The following is an 18,707-nucleotide window of genomic DNA, read 5'->3' as shown; positions in this document are numbered from 1 at the left end:
CCTCCCATTGGTGTACGCTGGGCAGAACTTTGACCTGGGGAGCGTGTTCTGGGCCTTCCAATGAATGGATTTGGATGAATAATTCAGAGTGGTGGCAATTGGCCTGGGACGCCTAATGGAGTGATTGGAGTCCCAGTCGGACTTCACAGCGGAGTGCGCCGGACAGAACTTTCCTCATGGGTGTGTTTAAAGAGCTGCTATTTATTTTTAAAATGTTGACAGTTACATCCAACTCATTGAGGATATAAACCCAGGCAACGCCAGGTATTCAGGTAGTATAATATATGCAGAAATCAAAAAATGAGATGGCACTCCTAGACTTGTATCTTTGTCAACTCAACGGTGCTTTATTACTACGTTTCGGGGTCCAGCGCCCCTTCGTCAGGACACACACCTGAGTCCTGAGTGTGTGTCCTGACGAAGGGGCGCTGGACCCCGAAACGTAGTAATAAATAACCGTTGATTTGACAAAGATACAAGTCTTGGAGTGCCACCTCACTTTTTGATTTATATATATATATATAAAAAATTATTAGATACAGTATGTTTTAGAACATAAGGAGCCAATTGTGCTTGGAGTGTGACGCTCCTCACAGAGAATAATAGACCAATGTTTAACATGTTAAATAGGACACAGATTTTAAAGTGTTAAATGGGTATTTTTTACTGATGCATCAATTCTACACTTGGATTTTATGGACTGGAGTACAAAATAGGGTCTGTAAAAGCAGAAAGTGATGTGCTGCATACATGTATATCTGCATCAGGTTATCTAAAGTTGCTCACAGTTGGGCAGGCTGTGGTATACAGAGACCTCAGAATAGCTATCGGAAAGTCATTGTATGGGGCAGACTGCAGGCACTCGTAGCAAAGGCTGCAAATGTCAGACGCTGGGCACAACTTATAGTATTTTTGTGATGTACAAATAGTGTGGTCCAGATAGTAACTTATACAACTTTTACACCGGAGCTAAAACCCGGGTTATTGCAGGGTTAACCCGGGCAGCTCCCTGGTGTAAAAGGGGAGAGGGTTGGATCGCCGGGTCGAGTGAGCCCGTGAAACTCTGCTGTGAGAACAGCGCACTCCGGGTCACGATGACTTGGAGTGCGCTGCTAGCCGGCCGATTGGTCCGGCCTCAGTGGCGCTTGGAGATGACGTCATCTCCAAGCGTCCACTTTCACGCCGAGAAAGCCGAGTCTATGCAGACCCGACTCCGGTGTGAGCGGCACAGACTCGGGAATATCCCGAATTGGCGCCGGTTAAATTCCGGGTCTGATCCGGATAGGATCTCTGTTCCAACTCCGTGTCAGACCCTTAATTTTGGTGGAAAAGGGGTATTACTGACAGTAACCTGAAGATTGTGTGTGGTGGGAAAAACAATACACTATTGAATTGTTTCCTGCAAACAGGAATTCAGTCAGGAAACCTGTGATGTAGAATTGTTTCCACAAATAAATAACAGGATGCAGGTTTAGCAACATCTGAAAGTCATTCTCAGATTGAAAGGCAAAACGGTACAGATCATCCAGTCATATGTCAAATCCTTTTTTTTACCAACCTAAGCTAGATATAAGAAGTCCAGAATCAGGCCAATGTTGATTCTAAGAACATGGTTAAAACCTCTAGCATTTGCTATGATAATGTTATCTTTCTCAAACAGTTCATAATGTGCCTGTTCTAGTATATGGGGAAACATCTATAAGAGAACAGTTTGTGATTGCTCATCTTCCAGAAAGAAAATGATTCCCCCACCCCCCCCCCCACGCACCCCTTACACTCAAGGCGCATATACACTACATGATAAAAATTAACGATTGAACTATTACATCGTTATGATGCACACGCTCACTGGTCATTGTCGGCATCTGACATTGCCTGAACATGCCAACCTGCCGATATTGTCAGGTTGTGCATGTTCGGGGATGAGGGAGGGTGCCTGCACTGAAGGATATATTGTTCAGTGTGGGCACATTATCCACTGCCCAGGATAATGAACGATTACAACGTTGTAATTGCAGTCGTGTAGTGGATATGAACCTTAAGCTAGTTAATGCAATAGTAAATGTGTTTGGAATGTTATATCTGTTGTTCCATGTAAAACATTGTAAGATGTTTTTGCATGAATATGTATTATAGTTAGAGGCCTTTAAATAAATAAAAAAAACAAATAAAAAAACAAACAAACTGTTTTTACACACTTCAGGGCAGTCTAACAGCCCTCCCCACCTCCCTCCACCACGCAAATGTCTTCATGGTCTCATACTTCTGAAATTACAAGCCAGGACACCCATGTGACTTAAGGTCAACTCCACTGCACATTTCCTAGTTTATCATAGGATCCTATGCCCACTAATCTCCCCGTAAGGGGACGTTGTTATTGGAATATAGGGACTGTGCACTAAAGACGTAGGGTGGAGAAGAAAAAATTAAATAAAACTGTCCTTAGAAAACTGGGCCACACAAGATCCCTATATGTAATAATTCAATTAGATAATAGGAGCAGATGGACATGTTTGACAGCAGGGAGTGCACAAAGTGTGGTGCGTGCTGCAGCAATGATATAGACCTGGAAAATCAGTCATCCAAGATGAGAAGTTACAGTAAATGTGGTACAAAAACAGTATGGCTCCTGTCCAATCCCTAGTTGCTTACAGTCCCCATTCCAGTCCATTGTAACTGAAAGTTCTAGCTATTGCCAAGATTAAAGTTGAGATGTTGCCCATAGCAACCAATCAGATCCTACTTAACATTTATTTAGCACCATCTAAAAAGATAATAGCTAGAATCTAATTGGTTGCTATGAGCAACATCTCCACTTCTAAAAACCTGCACTATAGTAAAAATATACCCCTCAGACATATGGCTCCTACTAGGCACTGAGAGAAGGAGTATGCCAATGTACTATTTTCTGTGAACTCACATTAGATCTGTTATTTAGGACCTTTTCAAGTAATAAAAATTATAAACGGCGTTCATTGGAGGACACAAGTATTTTTTTTTGTAATTTTAATCAGAGATTTTTTTATTTTTTTTTAATATAAAAATAAAATTTATATTTACAATATATACATTCCATAGTCTATATTGCTAACAGTATTACACTTTGTGACATTGTAAGTAGTCACATTTTGAGAGTCAGTTACACAGCAACCTTCAAAAAGAACAAGTCCACCTTAAGTGGGGCAGACAATGATTAACTATGCATCTCAGCATATAGCTGCAGCTCTAAAGGATCAAGTCTGTAGGTAGCTCCAAAATAAAAAAAAGGTAGCTCTACTGAGAGCTACAGACAGAATGCCATTTACTTGCAGCAACGGGAGCAGTGCCATGTAAAGTGGGTCTCTGCTTCAGGTAGAGGAGAGGGAATCATCTCCATTTCCTGTGCTCTTAATGACAGCTCCACTAAAACTAGAGTTATTCTTTCAAGATCTAGAACTTTACTAATAGCCTCGTTATCAGTCGGCTACACATGTACATTTTACAAATTATATCAGTACATTCGCTTGCTCAGCTATAATGCTCATCAATGTCTCAGAGAGGTAACGGGTCTGAAAACACCCCTCATTGCATTTCTCAAAAGTCCTTGCATTCTCTTTTCTTTACAGATGACTGTTCATGTTGTTCGGTCTTGAGAACACCCTATTGCTTCTGGCCTTTTCTAGACATCCACTTCTTGGCTCATGTAGAACATCTGAAGCTTCAGAACAGCACAGGCACCTCATGCTCTTGAACTCTACTAACGGAGTATTTCATCCTTCGAGCTCTGGGGAGAGTAATCACCAGTCCCAGTGCTGCCTTCTCTTGTACTAGACATGATTTTTCCATAATACAACTCTTGTCCTCTCACAATACACCAGTCTAATTCAGTCCTTGGCATGTGAATTTACAGTCATCATACTGTAAAAGGGGAAAAAAAAAAATAGATATAAATACACATGAAAAATACAATGCAATTGTGTCTTACATAAAAGAGAAGCTTTCTGTCTGCATACATGTATATACTGAAAGTTTTTTTAAATGCAATTAAAATATTACTACCATCGTCACTTTCTCTAAGAAAATATGATGCTCATATTATAGGTGCAAGAATAGAGCTCTGCATTTACCTCATCATCATCTGAAAAATCGGATTCAGATTCGGAAGTGTCCTCATCCTCACTTTCTGGCAGATACTGCAATTTCTCTTCGGTCACAGCGAGCAGATGCTGTTGAATCTCGAGGTTGCTTCTACCCCATGTGAGCTGGCATGGCGAGTAGCCTTGGAATGTGATCCTGTTCACATCTGCACCATATTTAAGCAGCAAAAACATCAAGGCAGTGTTCTGTCTGTCCACAGCCATGTGTAGCACTGTGCGTCCATTACACGGCTCCTATTAAAAAAAAATTAAAATAAATATTAAGTATCAAGTTATGATGCAATACAGACACAGGACATTTCATATAGACTTAGTTAGGACATTAAATACAGAGTTAAGAAACTTACCTGTGCGTTAATATCTGCTCCATTCGTGATCAAGTTCTCAACAATGGCGAGAAAACCGTTATTGGCTGCCAGGTGTAGGCATGTGTGACCTGGATGAACAGGGAAACAAGGCAGCTATTAATATAAAGATTCATTAATCTTCCATAATTGGACTATATCTGCAAGCATTCGGTAACTGTATCCCTTAATGATTAACATTTAATTATCATTAAAAATAGTTTTTCCAATTCCTGCCAAGATGCACTAACATTTTGTTTCCATAGCAACATTGAGTATTCTGCTGCATAGTTTTAACGCTATAGAAAATATTTGATACATACCATCATAATTTGCAAACTGGAGAAGTGTTGCTAGTTGTGAATAGCAGTTCTGGACTATTACTCCAACCCCACGCAGTGAACCCTTTTCAGAGGCAATGTGTAAGGGAGTATTTCCACGATAATCTCGGATTTCTGGGTCACAACCAGCTTGCAAGAGCTTTTCGGCAATGTCACTCTGTTCTGTTATAATAGCCAGATGCAGTGGTGTCTAAAGAAAATTAGAATAAATAATAAAATTAAGCTCATGTTCTCAGTCATGGCATGGTCAAAACTATTCCCCTTAGATATGTATTATCTAGTAATGAATGACTTTAATACTAAAAGGAGGACTTGCAGTATTACTAATCCTCGAAACTGTTGGGTGAAAGTGCTTATTGTATCTATTAAAAAAGGCCCACTTTTAAATATATGTTCAGGCCACAAACGTACGCCAATCATATCTTCTATGTTGCTGCTGAATTCAGTTGCCATTAATAGCTAGAACACGAGAAGTGAGGTAGAACAGAAGCCTATTTACCTGGTGAAGATGATTCTGTCGGTTCAGGTAAAAAGTGTCTCTGTAGGATTGGAGGATCGCCTTCACTGCCAGATCTTTTGCCTCATGAATAATTGCTAAATGAAGAAGTCTGTAAAAATAAATAAACAGAGGTTAAATATAATAAACACAAAGAAAAGATATCCATTTAGCCTATATGCCCTATGACAATGAATAGTAGAACATTTAGTAAAAGTAAAAATATTGAAAAATTAAAGAAAAAGTAAAAAAATAAAAAAAAACTAACAAGGAAACGCTGTCACCTTATTTCATCACCTTCATTTTTCCGGTTACTAATATACTTTGCATTGTGTCAGTTGTGAATTCACCTCCCCCAGCAAACTCCAGGATTGTGTAAGATGGGTTTTTCTTTTCTGTGTGTCTCTAGTTATGTCTGTTGTTTTCCGCTTTCTCATGTATGCGGTTGTGTGTTCCTGGCCAGCAGCCAGGGACTTTCCGAATGAGCTCTGCACTACCCCAGTGCTTTCCAGCCCCACCTCCCCAGGCCAGCCGCCAGCAACAAGTCACATAACACGGCGCTCCCCTCCCCCACCCCTCTCTCAGGCTTACAAAGAGAGGAAGGGAAAACCCAGAGAAAAATGGCGTACACTCAAATATAAAGTGAACAAAACCCCAATCGTGCAAACCTTATAATCCTAAAATTAACATCGATTTTACCTATGCTGATACCCTACATGTTGTGCTGCAGTCAGGTATCTTTCTATAACCCCTACAAGCTACACTTTTATATGACACGCCTGATACTATTACAAACAGGTCTGTGTTGGGGGTCAAAAAATAAAAAAATATATATACAGTTTTTTTATTTTTTTCCCCCTTCTTCCCCTAGAGGACTAGAATTATGTAGAAGCTGCGTTACTACTGCGATTTCCCCTACAGCGTTTTCTTTCAGCGTTTGTACTTGACGGGGTTTCCGATTTAGATTAATGAACGCAACTAATATCCGCGGACTTTTCTAAGGCCCCATGGCTAGTGCAAACAGTTTATTACTATTAGGTTATAGAATCATTGTAACACATAATAAACATAACTGAACAGTAATAATTACATAGTAAACAACTAAAAAGAACAAGCCCTGATCACTTACGTATCTCCATCCTCGTTGGCCTGAAGTCTCCATGGCTCTGGCTCATAATAGCTTTTGGAGGGGGTCTCCGATGGTATGCGGATGTTCTGGAGGTCCCTCACTAACGCATTATGTTCCTCATCATTCAGAGAGCCCAGACCACTGTCAGTCCTTTCCTCATTGCCCTGCATGGGCTTATCCTTCCCGAGCATCCTGACATCTCCGTCCACCATCATATTCCTAGAGTAATCCATATGGTCTCCTAGTCTCCCTTGCAGGACTTTGCTTTAGAAAAAAAAAAAAGATCTGCTGCAAAAGAAAATGTAAAACTGTTCTCTTCCTAGTGTTTGCAGAAAACCTCAAAATAATGGTTCCAAAAGGATAAAAGGCTGAAAAAAACAAGGCCCAGGCAACTGATGAAATGCAATTATTTGGGGGGTAAAAGCCTCAATAATAGAGAATGTAGTCTTCAGCCAACATCCGTTTGTTACCTCCTGTCTAGAGTGCGAGAGAGGTCTGAGAGCTGATTCTCTGTGCTGTCGCCTTTTACAGTATAGTGATTGCACAGATGGGGATTTTTGGTGGGCGTGGCTAGATTGCTTTCCTCCTTTCTAATCTATGTACTGTGTGCTCTTGTGCTGGGAAATTCCAAGTGCAAGTCACACTGTGCAGCACGCACTAAACCAGACTTATCCTGTTAGAGAAGGAAGAGGCACATTTATAAACCAGAAAACTTCCAGAACTGTTTCACAGGGTAAAAGAAATTCCCTTTTGTACGGAATGTTCTCTATTTCTCAAGCACACAAAGTGCATTCTTCTAAAGGTGTTTTCTTTGCACAGTACAGCCCTGCAGAATCTCTTAGAGCTAAACGCTATATAAAGGACTAATAAATTATACTTGATGCCACTGACATCAATTGCAATGTCAGTGGCATTAAATCTAATGTGGAGTAGACTCTTAAACCACATTAGATTTAGTGCCACTGACATTGCAATGGACAGGGTGCAGACATTGCATAGTTTGGGGAAGTATTAATAAACTGTCTGGTGGAAGGGGTGTCAGGTTTTATGGACTCTAATATTAAAGTCACTTAGACTAATGTGGAAACCACATTACTAATTTATAATATGATACGCTAGACTCCAATTTATGTTGTCTTATTGGTCACTACATTAAAATAATAATATGCAATACTCTTAACACCTTCCTGTAAGAGGCATGAGTTATTTTTTTATAACTGCAATTTAATATCAATTTGATTGCATATGTATTATAGGAATGTCATTTCAGATCAATTTCCTAAATTTACTGTGTATATAATTTGTGTTAGCTGCTGAAAAAATACAAAAAAACCTCAGGTGTCTTTGGTGAGTGTGTGGACCAATCGTAAGCTTACATCACCATTTTAAAGAAAAATAAATCTCAGTTCTCACCTAACATCACATATTGATGCACGAGTGTGCAGATTCTTATTGTATTCATTTAAGGAATAATTGCACTGATTTTTAGAACTAGTTATAAAAATAAAAAATTAGACCAAAAACAAAAAGGTACCTGTGCTGCATAACCACCACATAAAAAGCACTAGCAGTTATAGGAAGCACAGGTTGTAGCAGCTTTCCACTAGGGGTGCTGTTCCAATTGCGTTTATAGCTGGCATGTTGTTTTGTCTCAGCTAATAAACCATTCATGGGGCGCCTCACACCCATTTCAGTGAATCCAAATGTACAGGATAATTAAGATGTTTATGAAGTTACTTATGCAGATCATAGTAGCTCCACTCCATATGTTTCTGTGTGTATATATATATATATATATATATATATATATATATGTCCGGCACTCTCAACCCTCCAGGGTTATGCTGCCTCCGTGCCCTCCTTGTGGAGATGTGGATAAAGAGAAAAATATGCAGCACTGGAGGTCTTAAATGCAATAAGTTTTAATCCAACATTTCAGGGCGTATACAGCCCTTTTGTCAAGGATACATAGAAGCTTGACAAAAGGGCTGTATACGCCCTGAAACGTTGGATTAAAACGTATTGCATTTAAGACCTCCAGTGCCGCTTGCTTATTTATTCTCTCTCTCTCTCTCTCTCTCTCTCATATATTGCATGCACTGTGCATGGTAGATGTAACGTGCACACACCAGACAGACGTCCACAGGAAGAAGAGGACTGGGAACAGGGATAAGTATTACTGTAAGGGAGTGTGGGTGGCTGAGGTGACCCAGGGTCTATTTACTAGAATATATATATATATATATATATATATATATATATATTTGTGTGTGTGTATATGCGCACTGAAGTCATGGGATAGATGCTTAGTATCATGTAGGACCCCCTCTAGCCCAGCGAAGTGCAGCAACTCAACGTGGCATCGATTCCACAAGTGGACGGAAGACCTCTGGAGAGACATTGGGGTAGATGTATGATAACGGCACTTACCGTGCCGCTATAATGCTTCCCGCTTCGCCTCTTTACCGAGGCGAAGCAGCAAGCACTACTGATGAGATGTAAGAACATCTCATCGGCCGGAGAGGGGGAGCGATTACTCCCCCCTCCGGCGCTACTCGCTAGAGACAGCAGCGCTGTGTCTCTGTCCCGGCCGGCTCCACTGAGCATGCGCGGGATCTCGCAAGTATCGCGAGATCTCCGCGTGCTGTCCTGGAGCCGGCAGCAGCCCCAGCAGGGACAGCGCTGTCCCTGCTGTATGTATAGGCTAGTGCCAGGCTGTAGCTATCGATAACGACAGCTACAGCTGGCCGAAGGATCATGTGGTATGACCGTTCGTACATGGCCCTGCCGCTCGGCGCTGCTATCTTGTAGATAGCGGCGCCGATAATGACAGACCCCCGATCATACATCTGGGAGAAGCGGTATCAGCGCACATAACGTGCGCTGATACCGTTTCTGGGCTTCATACATCTCCCCCATTGACCCATGCTGTCTGGATAGCTTCCCACAGCTCCCTGATATTTGTAGGTGCAGGATCTTGGGTATGAATGGACCACGTGGTCCTGCTGAAGTACGAGCGAACCACAAGTGACATTTACATATTGCTTTGTAAGGTGCTGCGGCCCCTTTGTGGCGCCATATACATAAAGCATAATAATAACAATACTGTATACAGGCCAGAATTCTGTGCAGCTGCAAATCAAGGAGAGTTTCGGCTGAACCTTGCATTGAATATAATCACCCCCAACAAAAGTTTTATATAGGGCATATAAATTAAGAATATAATGTAAATTCTGTTCAGTCAATAATCAATCAATGACAGTGGATAGCTTGCATGTGAAGTTGAAATGATTTTATGAAGAAAAAAAAATGATAATAAAAAAAGTAAGTATATATATATATATATATATATATATAAAATGAACAAAGGGGGTGCACTCACCAGTCTTCTAAAATGAGTTTTTATTTCATCTTTTTAAAAAATTTTTTACAGCATCATAGTAAAGCTCCGACGTTTCGGTCCTAGCCATGGACCTTTGTCAAGGTACCTTGACAAAGGTCCATGGCTAGGACCGAAACGTCGGAGCTTTACTATGATGCTGTAAAATTTTTTTTAAAAAGATGAAATAAAAACTAATTTTAGAAGACTGGTGAGTGCACCCCCTTTGTTCATTTTTTGTATGCAGGGATACAGGTGATCCCTTTTGGGTGGCTACCCCAGCAATTGGATTTTCAGACGTGAGTGTGGACTAATACTGGACTTTATATATATATATATATATATATAATAAAATTGCTACCCTTCAAAAGGGGCCAGAAATATGTTGCACACACTACGAGAATTAAGTATTGGATATTTGGCTGTAAGTTACTTTTTTAATTCTGTGTGCTTTTATTGTCAACTACAATGAAGATACAGTTGTATTTAATATCAATGAATTACCTGCACAACACTGGTTTGAAAGATAATTACAGTCACTGGGTGTTAATTCAAACATTCACCTAAAATCAGAAAGAGTTGGGGATGTGAGTGTAATTGATCCACTCTGAAAATCCCGGAGATAACCAAGACTTTTTTTTGGCAGATTTGTTACAGCTGGAGTTCCCCTACTGTAATATCCCCCACCAAAACTCCCTGCTGGGCACACTAAGATTTTCTGAAATAAAAAAAACACATTTTTATTAGACAAGACAAAGCGCATTACTGGTAGTACTATAAACTAATGCAGGGAGTCTATGACAAATAGCTTACTGTTCTGGTGTTGGATCTTTTATCCAGAAAGTTCTGAAAACCAGAAAGAACAATTGTACCTGTTTGATGATAATGTCATACACTCAGACATGATCACTAAAGGGGCTGGACGCATTGACTCCAAAAGCGTGGGCGCAGAATGCATGCTGTGAAAAAATACATTAACTCTTTTACCTTGAGTTGCACATATGATAGAATTTGTGCAATTTGAAGTAAATACAGAGATGCTCCTGCATAAACGTATGTTTCATGCAGAGGCATACTGTAAATACCATTATCATAGTCTTGATGGTGAATTGCATTTTAGTTTAAACAAATCAAATAAATTGTAAGAAAATCTAAATCAACATGCCCTGCACCATCCCCTCAAAAAAGATTTCCCAACTCCAGCGCTTATAACTTGGGACACTGGAAGCAATTGCAGGGGAACGAACAGCACAGGAGGACCTATGCAAAAGCTGCAGCCAGAGACTTACCATGGAGTCATGGCGCCCTGAGCAAGTGAGTCTATAGCGTGCCCCCGGTAATGGAGTGCACATGCGGAGGGGGAGTGGCCTGAATCTGGGCGTAGGTTCAAATCACTAAAGCTGGTACACACTAGACGATGTACGTACCCAGCGATGGCAGATGTGACGGCACGATATATCATGTGGTCTGCACGATCTTGTGTGCGACCGCCCGATATATCATTTCCCCACCTCATCCAGAAGCATGGTGTCACCGCTGGATCTTCAGATCGGCTTGCAAAGCAGGACAATCTGAAGATGCGACGAACATGAGCGCGCAATAGTGCGTACACATTGGACAATGTGGAAAATTTGTTATTCCGATTTGTCTTGAAACAACAAATCATCCAAATATATCGTCTTAATGTGGGTGCATTCAGACAATGTTCCTAATGGGGGAGATATGTGCAAATCCAAACCAACATATGGTGGCATTCCATGCAAGAATCATCTCCAAGCGCAGGTTCTTCCTATGCAGTGAACAGGACAGGGGACGCATCGACCAGGGTCACCTATTCACACTCCATCACAAGCCAGGTTGAACGAGTGTTTAACCCTTCTCATGACCAGGATTGAAATGCCGGGTCACTCAGCCCAGCTTATTTCTACCTGGCCCTTTCACACAAAGACAGAAACCCGGGTTGCTGCACATTCACATGCAATAACCTGGCTTATTGCTCGTCGAGTGAAAGGGGTATAAGTGGTTAATGGCTTCTTGATGAGAATTGATTAATGATTTTGTGTGTGTGTGTTGGGGGTGTGGATTAATGAGTGCTGACAGGGTGAGTGTATATATATATATATATATAAATGGACATTGTGATGTTGAAATTGATTAATAAAAGGGTTAATGAGTGTCAGGTGCTAAGTAATACCGCTTTTACACTGAAATTCTGGGTCTGATCCGGAGTTGGAACAGAGGGTCTCATTAAGACCCGGTCGCAAGCGCCCATGCGCTCGCAACCGGGTTGATGGTCCCCGCAGAGCATGCGCACGACGGAGCCGGCTCCATCGTGCGCATGCGCGAGACCCGGCTAGCGACGGGTGCTCCGTCGCTAGGGGTCTCGTAGCAGACGGGGCGAGCTGTCGATGCTGAGTGACAGCTCGCACCGTTTGCTGGGCGGGCCGGGGGCGTGCCCGGCCAAACGGAGGCGTTCAGTCGGAGGCCCCACTGAACGCTTGCCGTTTGGGGGCGGCAAGAGTCGGAACGCTTGCCGTTTGGGGGCGGCCCCACTGACATCATTGATGATGTCATTGATGATGTCAGTGGGGAACTTCCTGCTCAAACAGAGCAGGAAGTTCCCTGGGGCTTACGAGAGCCCAGACCCAACCTTAGGGTCTGGTCGTAAGCCCCGATGGTCGCGATGGTGATGACCATCGCGACCATCACCCTGGTCGGTCGCTAGAGCTGTGGGTGGTAACCTACAGCCTAGCGATCGACCAGAAGGCGGCACTTTAAAAAGTAAGTGGCCGGCAATCATTCAGAGCGATCGCTTGCAGCAAGCGATCGACTCTGAATGAGGTCCAGAGTTCCAACCCGGATCAGACCCGGAATTTCCCCGGTGCCGACCCAGGATATTCCCGAGTCGTCGCCATTCACAACGGAGCCGGATCTGCATAGACCCATTTCCGGTGTTGAAGTGGACACTTGGAGATGACGTAATCTCCAAGCACCAGTGAAGCCGGATTAATCGGCCGGGATGCGGCGCACTCCAGGTCCTCGTGACCCGTAACGCGCCGTTCACACTGCAGGGTTTCACGGGTTACTCCCATGTTAAATCCTGCAAGTTACCTGGGTTGGATTGCTGGGTCACTCTCCCCTTTAACACCAAGGAGCTACCCAGGTTAACCCTGCAATAACCCGGGTTTTAGCTCTGGTGTAAAAGGGGTATGAGTGTATTAATGGGTTCTGTGTGAGGGGAACTTTATGGGAGCTGATAGGGTGGATGAATGTATGAATGTGTTATTGGGTACTCAGAGGGTGAATTGCTAATGAATTAATGAGAGATCGGTTAATGGATGCTCAGGAGGGGAGATTGATTAATGAGTTCTTGGACAGGAATAGGTTAGCATACAGTTTCCCAATCTCCGCCATTACAGTCCAGGTTTTAAGGATATCAATGCTTGAGTCCACATTGTTAAATCAAATTGACTGAGGTAATAATTTATACCCCTTTTCCACCTAAATTCCGGGTCTGACCCGGAGTTGGAACAAAGTTCCTATCCAGCGCCACTCACACCGTAGTCGGGTCTGCATAGACCTGGCTTTTGCGGAGTGAAAGTGGACGCTTCCAGATTACGTCATCTCCAAGCGCCACTGAAGCCGGACCAATCGGCCGGCTAGCAGCGCACTCCAGGTCTTCGTGACCCGGAGTGCGCTGTTCCCATAGCAGGGTTTCACGGGCTACACCCGTGTTAAACCCTGCTAGTTACCTGGGTTGGATTGCCGGGTCACTCGACCCGGCGATCCAACCCTCTGCCCTTTTACACCAGGGAGCTGCCCGGGTTAACCCTTCAAAAACCCGGGTTTTAGCTCCGGTGTAAAAGGGGTATAAGTCACCTGTGTTTAAGCATTGATATCCTTAAAACCTGTACTGAAAAGGCAGAATTTGTAAACTGAGTTAGCGGATACTGTGTGGGGGAATTTGGTTAATGGATTCTTGAAGGATATGGTTGCTGGATGGGGGAAGTTAGTGGGTGCTAAAGAGGTTAATGAGTGCTGGCAGGATGTGTGAATGGTTTGCTGTGAGTAAATGGAGGTGGATTTGAATGAACATATTGGTGGAGATTCAATTGCACTTTACTGAGCCAGTCTACTGTCTGGTTTAATTGGTAACAGTTCAACCAATGTATACTATGTGGGAAGACATAGGCCATATGAATCAGGCCTGCCTCGGAGGATCTCAGCAATGCCCTCTTACAGAGCTATGCAGTGTCTCACAAGGGAGCCTTCAGTTCCTCATCACTATTTTGCATGCTGTGATCTAGGACCTGATTGACGTTACTGGCACTGCCCCTGCATCCTTGCACACAGCCACTGCGCTAAAGCATGCAAAAGCTGCAGGAGGCGCCGTAGGTAAAAAGATGCCCACTGCCGTCTTCTGTGATCTGGTAGTTGTGTCCAAAGAAGCAGCACTGGATCCTCTGTATAACCCCCAGACACAAACACCCCCCAGTTTTCTGGAACGCTCCATGTCACCTTCCCCAAATGCTAGCAGCATGTCAACACTTGGGACACTGCGACCGATGTCGCAGGATCACTTGCGCAGTGCAGCTCCTGCATACACATCGGGGATTGGCGTATATATATCTGATTTACATAAATCTCCGAATCAGGTCTTTAGTTAGCAATTAGAGATGCCCATGTGGAGAGGTTTGATGGCATAGAAGGGGCAAGCAGTGTAATATATATATATATATATATATATACTGTCAGGGGAGTAGCGAGGGTGGTTCCAGTGGAGCATGAGCTCCGGGCTCCAAAATGGATAGAGGGCGCCATCCAGAGTTCCAAAGTTCATGGGGCACTACATAGTATGACGGCCGCCAGTTAGTTTTATCTCGGTTAGCTTGCTCTATATCCTAAATAAGTTACAGATTTTTAAAAAATATTATTAGGAGACCTGGAAAAATAAAAATGGTGGCAGACAGAACATGATTAGTACTCACATTAATATAGGTACAATGTATATATGTGAACTAGGAGTATAGCTGAGAAGGGAACTTCCCATAGGTGTTCCTACTCCAGTGATAGCTGCTTGGGGCAGTAATTGCAGTAATAAGCTGTGCAACCTGTGGAATTTCACTCTAGCACATGTATTCTGTCACTTTAAGTTAAATGATAAGAATATATAATACAACCTCCTCTATTGACTAATTACAGTGATTCAAAGGAGATAAAAGTCAGGTCCTAGGTGCTATACATAAATAAAGCAGTGACAAAGCAGCTACCCCTTACTGTCAGATAGTGCATCATCGAAGCATTCTATTCCCCCAATGGTACCTCAATGCCCAGCGTGACACTGCCACTGTTTGCTTTGTTTCTCTTCACTTCAGTATTCCCCCGCAGGTTGCCCATACCCCACTGGCACAGTTCAGTACAGGGAGGGGGGGCGCTACGACATGCACTTTCTCCCTGGGCACCATGGTTCCACGCTACTCCTCTGTATACTGTATATATATATATATATATATATTTTGTGTGTATATATGTATACATGTGTGCAGGGGCGCCGAGAGGGGGGGGTACTAATTGCCCGGGCTTGCTGGAGGGGCCTGGCGGGGGCCCGGGACGGGCACCGCTCCCCCCCTTTCTTACATCACAGAAACCCAGCATACACTGCTGTGTGCTGGGCGGTATGCAATCGGGAAGCCAACTGCCTAAATACCGGCAGCCGGCTTCCTGGCTGTCTTATCCCGGCAAGGGTGAAATGCCGGGCGTCTAGATGTAGACGCCCGGCATTTCTCCGACGCCGGGAGACCGGCGCCCGGCATCCCGATCGTAGTGATGCCGGGCGCCGCGAGCGGACAGCCGCGGGGGGGGAGGGTTAGGTTTAGGGCTCCCGGGGGGGGACTTAGGGTTAGGCACCCCCCCGGGAGGGTTAGGCTAGGGGGAGGGAGGGTTAGGGTTAGGCACCCCGGGGGGTGCTTAGGGCTAGGCACCCCCCCGGGGGACTTAGGTTTAGGCAGCGGGGAAGGGGGTGGTTAGGGTTAGGCACTTAGAGGGGGGATTAGGGTTAGGCACTTGGGGGGGAAGTTAGGGTTAGGCACCCCTAAGGAGGGTTAGGGTTAGGGGGGTTAGGTTAGACAATACTTACCTATCCACGTTCGGGATTTCCAGCGCTGTCGGGCTTCCGCTGCCCGGATCTCTGTTGATGTCGGGCTGCCCCTGCCGGGAATTTCATACCAATTCCATGCTGGGCTGCACTGGGAGACTGCTCGTGGCTACTAAGAAGCAGCCACAGCAGTCTCCTATGCCTGTGGGGGGAGCGATCAAGCTGATCGCGCCCTCCACTGGTTATGCGCCGGGCTGAGGGGGCTCACTGTGCCAACCTCCCCAGCGCACAGCGGCGCTGCCAAACTTTTCTTTATTTTAACCTAAAGGAAGTGTGGCCACATCTCCCGCGCTTCGGTCACGGCCCCTTTTACCCTGGCCCGGTGCGGCTCTTGGCAGGCCTGCTTAAGCTTCACTTAGTGGCTTTTTTTCGTTTTTCATTCTTACTTTGGGGTCTAGATCTAATATCAATTTTATATAGAGAGATATTACAATCATGACATCATTAAGTGACTATATATTCTTTAGTAGAGAGGTTTCAAATTAATGTGAACACTATGCCATTTTTTTTATAACATTAGCAAACATTAGTGGGGGAGAAATGCAGTGTTTCAGAGACTGAAGCTCACTCACCGCTTTCCAGTCCACACGAATGCGCGGTGGTAGGCATGTGTCACGTTTGGTATGGAAATATCCCCTATTGAGGGGATGGAAGCTCATGTCCCTGGACGAGAGAGAAACTGTAGGCATGGGGCCTGGATATATGACCTCCTCATACACAATAACAAATATTGACGAGACCTATCCAAAGGCGCGGAGTCTAACCAACTGGGAGGTGTTCACCAGTGACCCCTCCAAGCGGGATATGGGTTTGTGCTGCACCCAGCTGGCAGGTCGCGGGCGTTTGGACAGGTGCCTGGTACTGTGGGAATAGAGGCAAAATAACCGGTGGCCCTGGAGGTATACTTCAACAAGAAGTACAGTGGACTGATGCTCGTATAGGTATGTGGTGGGTGCTTGAGGCACTGTTAAACTACGGGTTGGCACCAGCAGCTCTTACACTGGAGGAGTGGTGTAGGATGCACAATTGTGTCAGCAGATGGTGGAACAGTGCACACTGGCGAAACGTACTGACGCACTGTTGCGCACGGAGTTGTCACTTGTATCGCACACAGGCAAGGTGTTATGATGCACTGTTGCACAAGGAGGTGACACTTGTATAGCACATAGGCAGGATGTTAGGACACACTGTTGCACAAGGAGGTGACACTTGTATCACACACAGGCAAGATGTTAGGACGCACTGTTGCACAAGGAGGTGGCACTTGTATCGCACACAGGCAAGATGTTAGGACGCACTGTTGCACAAGGAGGTGGCACTTGTATCCTACACAGGCAAGGTGTTCAGACGCAATGTTGCACAAGGAGTTGGAATTGGATTCACAAGGAGATTGCGTCGGGAACCTGGAACGGGGTATCAGCAATACACAGGGTAGCGACAATGTTGCACAGGCAACTTCCTTCTGTCCGAAGACTGGCTTTATATCCTAAGGTAGCAGATTATTGGTAGACAGTGTCAGCTGACCACCACCATGCTATCATTGGGTAAAGGTTAGTCAGGTGATGCAAACTGTCATGGACGCGACCATGATGGCGACCGCAGCAACCAAGGCATGGCACATCACATGGAAGTCTACATGGCTCTAAGTATAATGCTCAGCGCGTCACCCGCCACCGCACCTGGCGTCTGACCAGGGGAAACCGGCGCTGCGGTGAGTAACGGCCGATCCTAGGCCATAACCAGACAGCATGATGACTTCATTCAGCGTGACGGCATTGGTCCCAGCATTCTAGGAGGAGAAGATGGGTCCGGACCAGTCTTATAGCCTGGCAGTGGGTGGGCGTGACCGTAGCAGTCAATAATTAACTGCTTATAGTCAGTGCGGCTATGCCTTCGGCCATCAGACTAGATGGCGCCAGAGAGGTGACTGTGGATCCTTCCCCAGAGGCGCAGCGCCCCGGGTAATAGCCCTGTCAGCCCTCCTTGAGCCACCCCTGGGTGTGGTCACAGAGAAACAAGTTTGCCCATCCACTGCATTGGTGTGATTTAGACAGTCAGAGTAGGGTGTTTTCCATTTGGGAATATGGGCAGGTTACAATTAATGTTTCCTGAGGGTAGCTGGGACCTAGACTACAAAGTCATCTGCTTCTCTCTTGCTATAGAATTTATATAAAGCAGTTAACATTTACATGTTAATGGGCTTATTTATGTGTATTTATTATATATGGGTTTGATCAGTTGCTCTCTGTAATAGTCTTCTAATAGTAGTTTCTGAAAAACATTTGATTAAGTTTTCTAATTGAAAATCTAAGCAGATTGAGCTACTGCCAAGTTAATGAATGTAATGTTTGGTCATTGTAGTTGTCTTTTCATCTTTAGACTAAACCTGACACATCGTGTGACCAAGGAGGAAGTATCTAATATCTGTGAGTTTTTCCCTGCAAGTTATTTAATTATGGGCAATACATATTGACTGTGATTAAAAAAATCCGCAGATCAAGCAGGCCAAAGACCTAAACACGTATATTGATTAAAATTTTTTTTTAGGTACTTTACAGATTGGTCTGACAAGTTCCTATCTTGTTCTACTCCAAACTGTTCCTGTTACTATATATAGAAATGTGTGGAAAAAAAAGAAACCTGAGCCTCAATTATTGCTCGGGCATGAAAAGCTTTCAGCTTGCCCGACAGATACTATAATTGGTGCTCAGATCTGACAGTGGCTATA

At 44.1% G+C, this 18,707-nt stretch overlaps 1 protein-coding gene across 1 annotated transcript; it reads right to left on the bottom strand.

Moving 5' to 3' along the window:
- Positions 1 to 2,998: 2,998 nt before the first annotated feature.
- NFKBIA (NFKB inhibitor alpha) lies at positions 2,999 to 6,962 on the bottom strand. Its single transcript, XM_088470315.1, has 6 exons — positions 6,447 to 6,962; positions 5,321 to 5,429; positions 4,804 to 5,011; positions 4,484 to 4,572; positions 4,107 to 4,370; positions 2,999 to 3,897 (listed from the first exon to the last, which is right to left on the bottom strand). The coding sequence occupies exons 1-6, from the start codon at positions 6,677 to 6,679 to the stop codon at positions 3,859 to 3,861; spliced, it is 942 nt and encodes a 313-aa protein (XP_088326441.1). The 5' UTR covers positions 6,680 to 6,962; the 3' UTR covers positions 2,999 to 3,858.
- Between the last annotated feature and the right edge of the window lie 11,745 nt (positions 6,963 to 18,707).

Source organism: Taudactylus pleione, unplaced genomic scaffold, assembly GCF_031769625.1.
Source record: "Taudactylus pleione unplaced genomic scaffold, aTauple2 ptg000096l, whole genome shotgun sequence".
Classification (NCBI taxonomy): Eukaryota; Metazoa; Chordata; class Amphibia; order Anura; family Myobatrachidae; genus Taudactylus; species Taudactylus pleione.
Note: the sequence above shows the minus strand (reverse complement) of the source record. Positions and strands in the feature narration are given on the sequence as shown.